Here is a 10,007-nt window from a genome sequence, read left to right as displayed (position 1 = left end):
ATGCCTGAAAAGTAGAGGAGGGGCCTGTCGTCATGAGACAAACAGACCCTAGTGTTTCTGAGGCTTGGGGGTTATCTCTGGTTGGCATCGTCAATGAGCTTCTCCAATTACTGGGAGCTTCACTGTTCTTTTTCCCCCCCCCGTTTATAAATCCCATGGCACTGCTTTCGGGACAGACTCATTTCTCCTAGCGCAACATTATAGATACCAGGAGAGCAGGAACAGGGGGGGGGGGGGGGGGGGGGGGAAGGTAGGTTTGAGATGATTTAAAGTGCTGAGCATCCGTCATCCTTCAACTGCTTGGTGTACAGGGCATGGTTCACTGCCCTGCTCTCCCCCCACCCCCCCCCCCCCTCCCCCTTCAAATGCCTTGTGCCGTCCCCTACTCGGTCCAAAAAGTCCACACGGTTCCAAGGAAGTCGCGGAAATCGACCCGTCCCTTCACATGAGAGTACAGCTCTTGGCCTTGTCTTTGCGCAGATCTGTGGCCACCGCCGTAAGGTCGGGCCTGCTGGGCATGTGGGAGATCCTCTTGGTGGCCCGGGAGGACTTGCTGCGCTTCACGTTCTTGTTGTTCTTGGAGACGCAGGCCAGCGTGGCCACGTGGAAGATGTCCCGCACGCTGTTCTCCGACTGCAGGGAGGAACACTCGATGTAGGGAGCACTCAGCTGCTTGGCCATGTTGGAGCCCTGGGAGGGGAATGGGGGAGACCAGACCGAGACGATGACGTTAAAAAATTATGTTCCCATTATACTATCGCCTTGAAGGGGAACTGCAATGCCCGGCTGGTTTCTTATTGCAAAAAAAAAAAAAGGTACTGCTTCATAGGCATGTTGTGAATAAAAGGGTTGGGCTGAGTTGCTGCAGACAAACATTTATTCGCACAACACACACATAAAGCAGAACTCCGCTTTTAATTTTGAAAATAGCAGAGCGAGGCGATTCCCCTTTACCAGCTCAAGACCGTGCTGATGGGGATCACCCGAAGCTTAGAGAGCGAAAGATAAGATCATTCCCAAGAATGTGGATTGAATGCCAGACACGACATGCTAGACGACAGAAACACAAGAGCCAGAGTCTTAAATGTCACATATAATGCTTCTGCCATCATGCTAGTTGATCCAGATTACTTAGTCCCCGGTAATATGATTAGCCCAGCCTGCTCCAAAAGTATCAACAATGCCCATTCAGTTTCCTTGTTAAAGCATTCCTAACATTTGGGCTCTGGTCAAATTACTAGAGAAATAATGAAAGTTCGGTATGTTAGTAGGTGGGCCCTCACCTGATCATATGACACTGGTGTCTGTCTGTGGTTAGACAGCTCCACCAGTGTGGTGAGGTCCGTTCGAAGGTCAGACTTGCATCCAACCAGCAGGATTTTGGTGTTGGGACAGAATTCCTGAATTTCTCCTCTCCACTGGAAGAATAGAGACCACAAAAAGAAAAAGAAAAAAAAAGAAGAATCGTCATTGTGGAAACCAAAAACTTGGGACACCCAAAGCTAAAGAAATGGGACCGTTTCCCAGTGACTCAGCCACCTTGAAGCGGTTGCCCAGCTATACAGTCATACACAAGTACAAAGGCCCCCTTTCTGTCAAGCTCACCCGTGTTAATTACAGTAAGAGAAAAACAAAGATTTTCCCAGGCTCTTTCTATGCCATGAAGGACCGCCTGTCCTGGTGCTTTTCAGAACCAGTCTATCTTTCAGTTTCCCCCCCAGAGACAATGCACACCGTTATGTAACGAAACCAATGGGCAGTAAGAAAGGCAAGAAAAAAAACAGGGACATAGTGGGAGAGACAGAGACTGAGACAGAGGGGGAGAGAGAGACAGAGAGTTGATGGAGGTGGGGGGGTTGTGGGGGTCAAGAGTAGAACAACAATGCAGAACAGAAACACACTGTACTGATTATGTTCCCATCACGGCTGTACCATCTCAACTTCCTCCCCCATCTCACGCCCGTCTCAACTGCTGACCCTATTCAGGCAGTTGGCCCACTTCTGACCAGAGCGCCTTCAGAGGTCAGAGGGCAGGCTACGTATATGGAAGAGCTCCACAGGGGTCCAAGTGTGCCTGGTCCACTACCTCCTAACCTCCTAACAGTGACGAAGGGTGGGGGTAGAGAGGCCGTAACTCCAATGCCAACTCTATTGCACGCTCTTTATCCCAGTGGTACAATGGACGCAGAGCTCGCTCTGTGGTACAGGCCGTCGTTGTCTTACTGGGTTCTTTAGAAAACGACTTGGCCCCCCTAACACAAAAGGCAGGGCCTTTAGAGAGAGGGGTCAGGGGTCAAGGGAGTGACCATCCATCCGTGTCGCCCAGGACGAGATGTTTCCTCTGAGTGGATTTTTGAGGTTGATACCCTTTTTTATCTTGTAATTTAACCTGCGTGAGGTATAAAAAAAGATATAACAATAATATGGATTTTACCTTCTTTAAAACACTGTCCAACGTTTCCGGTCTGCTGATATCGAAGCAGATGAGGACCGCGTCAGAGTCGGGGTAAGAGAGTGGTCGTACGTTGTCATAGTACGGTGAGCCTGAAAGGACAAAAAACGAGTCAGTAGGAGAAGAACCAAGACACATAGAAGATATTTACACAGAGAGTGGCTGCAAACGTGCCATACATCGTTCAGTGATTGCATTTCCATACATTAGCAGCACAACACCCCCCTCTGGTAAACCATTTAATAACGGAGACATAACCTAATTAAATTGCTATCTCCGTCCAGGCAAACTCCGGTATAGAGCAATCCAATCAGCTCTTGCACAGTCATCAGGTTTCCTTTATCCTGTAATGTATGCAAAGCAGGGAATAAGTTGCGGGAGTGGAAGGAATTACTCGCAACTGTTGGCATCAGAATAGGTTGTCGGTGACGCAGAAATGACGGCAGTTAGCCGGCACTGCTACGTTACTTAGAATCTGGAATCAACAAATCACACCTTGAAGCTAGGATAGGTTTTAGTATCGTCTAAGCAGGTCTGCTTTGATTTTAAGTTTATAAATCCATGCCATATTTCAACATTATTTTTGGAAAATATTCATTGGGTTGGAAAAGGGACAATTCTAAACACGCCCTTATAGAAGGGATGTCATACCATTTTGCTGGAACATAATGGAAATGGACATATAGGTAGACTGCTTGTGGATATAGGTAGACTGAGGTAGTAGTTTATACTGCTTATTATTCAACTCCTTGTTGATACAGCAAGCGAGAAAGGGTGATTATGGCTTTCTGTTTAGATCAAAAGGTTTTCTATGGAATACTGCCAGGTCTGTGTACTTTTGGTTGAGGAACTGGTGTGATAACAAGACAATAAGCTACCCATTGATAATAAAATAAATGCAAATTGTAAGTAGATAAGAATGCTTTATCTTAAGGCATTATTCCAACATCCTGGAAGTCTAAATAAGTGGAATCAAAGTATCATACATATAGCCAGGATCAAACCGAAAACCAAATATGCCCCCCTCAACATTACAACATTAATATCCCCTAATGCACTGAATGTTTTTTGCTAGCGAGGACTTGGGGGGGGCCTCCATGAATTAGTAAAAAGCGTGTCGTCTCAGCTGTTTGGCCTGTGGGGGACCAGAATAGAATCACATCACTACAGGGAAGGGAGATTGTGTTAGTGTTCACCTTGAGGAGGGTTCTACATAAAGAACAGGAAATGAATTCATTCTATTATCCAAAAAACAGCCAGCAGACCGGCGGGATCTCAGAAACAGCCGCAGCGTTTGATTTGGTTACAGACAGCATCGACCATGTGGATTGAGAATACGATTTTTAAATGCCAAAAGCATTTGTTTACGCTGCAATATTATAGAAGGTCTGCAAAACGTAATTATGTTTGACGTGCACCATCAACAAACAGATGGGATGTTTTCTCTGGGTCCCAGTGTTGTCAATGAATCTGAATGCATTTCAAACAGAGCATTCCAAGTACTAACCTAATAGAGACCCTAGCCTAGCTGCAGGTCGTACTGACTCAACTCGTGTTTTTAACTGACTGAAAAAAAGCTGTTTACGCAAGAGCAAATTTGCCCAATTGGATTTCCGAGAAAAGAGATTAAACCTGTTCAACAACAACAAGCCTGGTGCACCCCTGGTGATGTTGGAAAATCGTGAGTCCAACTTTCCACGTGTGTTGCCGTCCCAATGCCAGGGATTCCTGGCATTTTGTTGTCGCTATTTTAACGAGACCCCACATCCCCCTCTCCGGTAAGGGGTGCCTCTATTTTGGTGATCTCCAAAATAGCCATGGTAAAGGAGTCTGTGTGCTTGATCATTACTGTCAGAGACAACAGAGGACAATGGTGGTGTGTATGTTTGTTTGTTTGTTTGTTTGCATGCACGCATGCCTGCCTGTGTGTCTGTGAGATAGGGTGGTTGGTGGTACCGTGTACTGAAGTGTTTTCTCCCCACATAATGGGGAGAAAACAAAGTGGGTGTTTGTGTGTGTGCACATGTGGGCGTGCCGTGAACATGTGTGTGTGTGCGCCTGCATTCGAGTGTTAAATGCCATCTGCGTAGCAGTTTCTCTCTGGGTGGAATGCAGATAATGAAAAGGTATGATCAGCCTCGTTTACAACATCCGATTTCCAAACATGCTCTTCCCCTCAGTGCCTCTCAAGTGGTTCGCTTCCTGTTGTTACGCGCCAAACCGAGGACTTTGATAAGATCATGACATCCTATCCTTAAACACATTATGCTAGGATGAGATTAACTATTCCAACACATCAGACTCGGGGGCCCGAGCCTCACTCTGGAGGCAGAAACTACGACCGGTTGGTTGTGAGGACGGTCGACATCGTGTTTGAGTCAACGCCAAGGTTGTGTTTTACACATTCTTTCCTAAAGCTTGTAAATCGGTTCCATTCTAAATCACAAATGAACTGTGTTTTTGTTTAGACTGCTGCATAAAGAGTGACTTGCAATTACAACTGGTGCAGGCATTTTCAAAAGGGGACTTCTTAAGAACTTAAGAAAATATGGCGTTTCTAACTAATGACACCATTACGAATGCCTTAGCAACAGCATCTTAGACCTAGATATTTTGCACCCGTTTTCCATTAATCACAACCCACTCCCAATCTGACAAACATTTTCCCCATAATAAATCAAAAAAATAATATGATCTTACACAAATGACCGGTAAGGTGACATGTGACCTCTGTGTGTGTGCACGAACTTGCTTGCTTGTCGCGTTTGCTCTGCAAGGCCACAATACCAATACCACCTTGGGGCCATGGAAGCACGCACTCAGAGACTATTGATTGAGAGCAGAGTTTAGACGAGATAAACTCTGCCCCCCGTTAGCAGACTGCTAACAGGGAACCAGCTTTATTGGCAACCTGCTGCTGAAGTGACGATGTGGAAATAGACAAACAATGACACGCATGGCCCCGGAGGATGGGGTGAAGGGGCCCCCACACACACACACACACACACACACACACACACACACACACACACACACACACACACACACACACACACACACACACACACACACACACACACACACACACACACACACACACACACACACACACACACACACACACCTTGTGAGGCCGACTGAAGACACACACCTTGTGAGGCCGACTGAAGACAGACAGACAGACAGACAGACAGTCTATTCCGCTACAAGTGCATTCGGCCAGGAAATAAATAAGAAATTAATCTCCCGTCGTAGGTGGAGATAACGGTGGAATACACGAGGATATAGTGAAGGAAAGGGGGGGTACCCAGGGACCTCGCCCATTCAGAGGGTCAGGGGATTACCAGCATCCTTGACTTGTGAGACAGGTTCACTTTCGGCATAAATGTACGTCTGTACCCTACAAGCCTTGGGGTGCAGATCCTGTGTCAACGGTGAGGCTAACAAAAGTGCCTGCGCAACTGGACTCAAAAATGTAGAAAAACGTTCTGAGAACCTTTAATATTGCATGGAGTCCAAGTGAATCCAACAATACACTGGGAAACAACAGGGGGAATTGATTTTGCTGTTTTTGTCTGTAAACAAAGTAAAAAACCTTTTGTTACAAAGGCCTTGTTTTTCTTTTCTGTCAGTAGGAATCATTCGTGGAAGCTGACACTCAGCAAAGGCTACAGTGAACGTTTACAGGAATGCAGTGCTACAAGAAGAGAACATTTCTTCAACCGTTGAGGGGAGGCTAAATTCTATGCTATTGTAGGATGGGACAAGACGTACAGTACACAAGGCACTGTGTTTCTGTTTTTCTTTCGTACGAATACTCAGATTCTCGGGAATCAGCAGTATGGTCACAACAAAGACCCAGCACAAACTAGAACGCTGGTTCTTTTATGTATCTAAAATGATCTAAACATCCTTCATTTCGTAATGAGCTTCTGAATGCAGCAACAGGTTCATTAACACCTCCTCGCATTAGGAAAACAATGACAGAAAAGCCCTCCCCTCACCATTTTGTCTTATTTACAGAAACCCTCTCTGAATCAGCACTCACATTCACACTCACAGAATGCCCAGTGAAGAAGGAGGTTCATCCATCAAATGACCAAAACATGACCAAATACACAAAAATCTACAGGTTGGCACTTATAGGGCAGGAAGGTGACCAGCCTTACTGGAGGGTTCGAGCCCGAGAGTGGAGTAAACTGCATGTGACTGTGTGGTCCCAGACAGACCCCTTTAGTCCATAGGATTTACACAAAGGAGATCTGGCGATGTCGCACACCACAACAGTGTCATTCACATAGGACGCGAGGGCCAAGGATCCCGGAAACAATTTCACATGAACCGCCGGACCAATCAGCCAGTCCAGTGGAGCGTATACGTCCATCTGCATGCGTTGCTGCTGCCCTTTCCTGCTCTGTGTGGCCGCTTAATGATAGACCACATCCTGGACAAGCCTCAGCAGAATCAGCTGACACACACACGACAGCTGGGGGTACCATGCCTGGCTCCTGGAGGAACTATTCCGCCCCAGGGTCGGAGGCTGAGAGCTGAGAAATTTCTAAACGACTGCAGAACAAGTAATCCATGCAGGCCCAATCAATGTAGGCTACATGTCAGCAGTTATTTCCTCGCCCGTGCCAGCGTGTTTGACACCATCGCTTTAGTTGCAAAAATATTTTTGCCATTATTGATCGAGCATATTTGAGAATGCAGGGGGGAGGCGTGGTTGGGTTGGTGCGGGGAGCCAGCAAACCGGCGCGTGTAAAATATAACCACTCCCCCAAGCATTAAAACCTCTAACGCCCGTGAAAAGTGCGACGGGTGGTTCTGGTAGGGCATGTACGCCACTTTGTGCAGAGAAACCCTTCAAGTGATGCGGTCCGTTCCAACATTCCCAACACGCAGCGTCAGCTCGGAACACCAGGCGGCTCTGTAGTTGCGCAACGTGCGCAATGCTTTCCAGAGAACACAGATCACAACAAAAACAAGTTCTTACATTATTGCGCGCCCTTAGGCTGTTTAGGGGGGAAAAACATTTCACCACTGTTCAATTCTAGGAACAAATATAAAAGCGTCCTTACCTGATGTGTCCCAAAGACTTAATTCTATTCTCTGTGTATCGATTTCAAAACTGGCTGTGTAGTTCTCGAAGACCGTGGGGACATAGTTCTACAAACAGGAAAGAGACGTAGCAGTTGTTAGCGTACAAACCCAAATACACATGAAAGCCTCTAAAAGTAAACGTTCCTGAAATGCCGCCAGATGCACAAATCCTCTCTTTTACGAATTTAGAAGTCCCAGGAAGATGCGGCGTTCACTGTCCCAACATACCTCTGGGAAGCAGTCTTTCGCAAACACGTGAAGTAAGGCGGTTTTCCCACATTGACTGTCCCCTACGACCACGATTTTACACTTCACACTCTGGGTAGGATCCATCTCGGGTGTGGGTGAAAGCTTGAGACCGGATTGAGTTTGCTTCATTGACTTGTCCTGAATGACATGTGCTGCTCCACGGTGAATTAAGATCCCAGTCGAAACGCGCTTCGGATACTACTGACACACGGCGCCACTCCTCTGCCTGCTCCACTGTTGCTTATAGTCGGGGACATGGAAGGCGAATACATATATGGGAGGAGTGAGCCAATCGCGGGTCTCACGCAGATGACAACCACCCTGTCTCCCTCGTGGAAATATAGCGCCCCCTCACTGTCAAATCTTCCATGCAGCAAAGATGGGCATGGCTCCATCGATTCCAACTATGATGCTCAATAGATGCGCGATGACGCCCATGACAAGACAACACTTGAGAACAAATGTATATTTATATTCGTCTCTCGTACTTTGCTGCTCTCTCTCTCTCTCTCTCTCTCTCTCTCTCTCTCTCTCTCTCTCTCTCTCTCTCTCTCTCTCTCTCTCTCTCTCTCTCTCAATATAAATATTTTTTTTATTTAATTTATTGTTTTACTCATGTATAAACTGGTTACTGTGAATGCATTTTACAATATTATCCTCTCAAATTTCAGTATGAACAAAATTATATTCCATAACATTCCAAAATCCATTAAGGGCTGGCCGTTTAATTGCTTGAATCTTTCTAATTGAATGTTATTGCTGGCAGGTTAAAGTTTGCCGTGTGTGTGTGTGTGTGTGTGTGTGTGTGTGTGTGTGTGTGTGTGTGTGTGTGTGTGTGTGTGTGTGTGTGTGTGTGTGTGTGCGTGCGTGCGTGCGTGCGTGCGTGCGTGCGTGCGTGCGTGCGTGCGTGCTTTCGTGCGTGCGTGCGTGCGTGCGTGCGTGCGTGCGTGCGTGCGTGCGTGCGTGTGTGTGTGTGTGTGTGTGTGTGTTCCTGTATCTGCATTGCAGATCAGCTAATATTATTTAGTCATTTGGCAGACAGTTTTACCCAAAGTCCCTTACTCACTTGCAGTACCATTCAATTCAGATGGGGTAAGGTGCCTTGCTTATCAATACCTACACAGGTAGACTATGCACCTTTTGCTGGAAGTCAAACCTCCTACAAGACCATTCTCTTTACCCTGCGCCCTGCAGTTTAAAGCAAGATGTTGCCTTATTGAAGGCCAAGACTCACACACATTCAGAATAGATTGTTATTCAAGGGGAATATGTTGACTTTCTGTGTGGTGCGCACAGGGCTTGTCAGGGATAACGACAGAGATGAGCAATGACAGACACAGAGACAGCATCTGCCATGTCCTTACCTGAGGAAAAGCCCCCCAACAGACTGTAGATCTTCCTAATGTGTAGTGATAGGCACTCTCTGTCCCTGTCTCTCTCTTCTACAGTGATACAAGTTGATCTTTATTGAAGTAAGGACATGTTAAAAGCATCCTATGGAATCAGAATTTGAATCAGAGTCAGCCTCGTTTGATCAAGCAAGCCCTGTGCTATAGGCTACTTCCCTATGGGATGAAATCCTCCTAGGTAAGTATCAGTACAGTGTGAGTACCTTTTGGCCTTTAAAAGTAACCATAAAAATCCACTTACCCTCAGACCTAGAATTCAGACCCTGGTAGAACTTGCTGGTAAGGATTTTTGAAATATTAATTTATTTCCCTTGTACATTTTTTTCTTGATAATAATACAACTGACCTACATGCCTGCCACTTCCTTCCTGAACACTCAGGTCAGACTTAAACGTCCTTCCCCTCCCCCTCGTTCGTCATTTCTGAATTCATGCACGGGGAAATCGTCTGAGGACGGAGGGAGAGACGATTGCTGCCTCTCTCGTGAACGACAACCATTTCATTTGCCAGTTTACCCTGGGGCTCGCCATTTACCAGCCACACACCCCCCACTCGTCTCCTTGTCTCTGAAATGAGCCACTAATGGGGCTGGCACATGCTAATGATGTGTGCCATGCAGGGCTGGCTCCCTGACACTTATTTTTCCGACTATGCTAATCGCTGTAAACAGAGGACAGCGAACGTGTCTATATATTAATGTCATTGCAAGCAGTGGGAGAGGAGGAGGGGGGAGGGGGGGGGGGGACAGCAGCATCCACATGGGATTGGGGGGAGGAGGAGTTAAGACAGTGTTA

The 10,007-nt window shown here is 46.6% G+C and overlaps 1 protein-coding gene across 1 annotated transcript; it reads right to left on the bottom strand.

Annotated features, from left to right (window-relative positions):
• Positions 1 to 342: 342 nt before the first annotated feature.
• On the bottom strand, positions 343 to 8,066 carry LOC130373436 (rho-related GTP-binding protein RhoE). The gene is made up of 5 exons (XM_056579929.1): positions 7,784 to 8,066; positions 7,534 to 7,621; positions 2,435 to 2,544; positions 1,284 to 1,418; positions 343 to 690 (listed from the first exon to the last, which is right to left on the bottom strand). Exons 1-5 carry the CDS (start codon positions 7,931 to 7,933, stop codon positions 442 to 444), a joined length of 732 nt encoding a protein of 243 aa, XP_056435904.1. The 5' UTR covers positions 7,934 to 8,066; the 3' UTR covers positions 343 to 441.
• Positions 8,067 to 10,007: the final 1,941 nt, after the last annotated feature.

This window comes from Gadus chalcogrammus, chromosome 20, assembly GCF_026213295.1.
Source record: "Gadus chalcogrammus isolate NIFS_2021 chromosome 20, NIFS_Gcha_1.0, whole genome shotgun sequence".
NCBI classification, from domain to species: Eukaryota; Metazoa; Chordata; class Actinopteri; order Gadiformes; family Gadidae; genus Gadus; species Gadus chalcogrammus.
Note: the sequence above shows the minus strand (reverse complement) of the source record. Positions and strands in the feature narration are given on the sequence as shown.

Coding starts and splice junctions, on each gene's coding strand:
- LOC130373436 (XM_056579929.1), bottom strand. CDS start 7,933: ATGAAGCAAACTCAATCCGGTCTCAAGCTTTCACCCACACCCGAGATG. Junction 7,622..7,783: donor CGAAAGACTGCTTCCCAGAG/GTATGTTGGGAC, acceptor TCCTGTTTGTAG/AACTATGTCCCCACGGTCTT. Junction 691..1,283: donor CACCAGTGTCATATGATCAG/GTGAGGGCCCAC, acceptor TTCCCCTCCCAG/GGCTCCAACATGGCCAAGCA.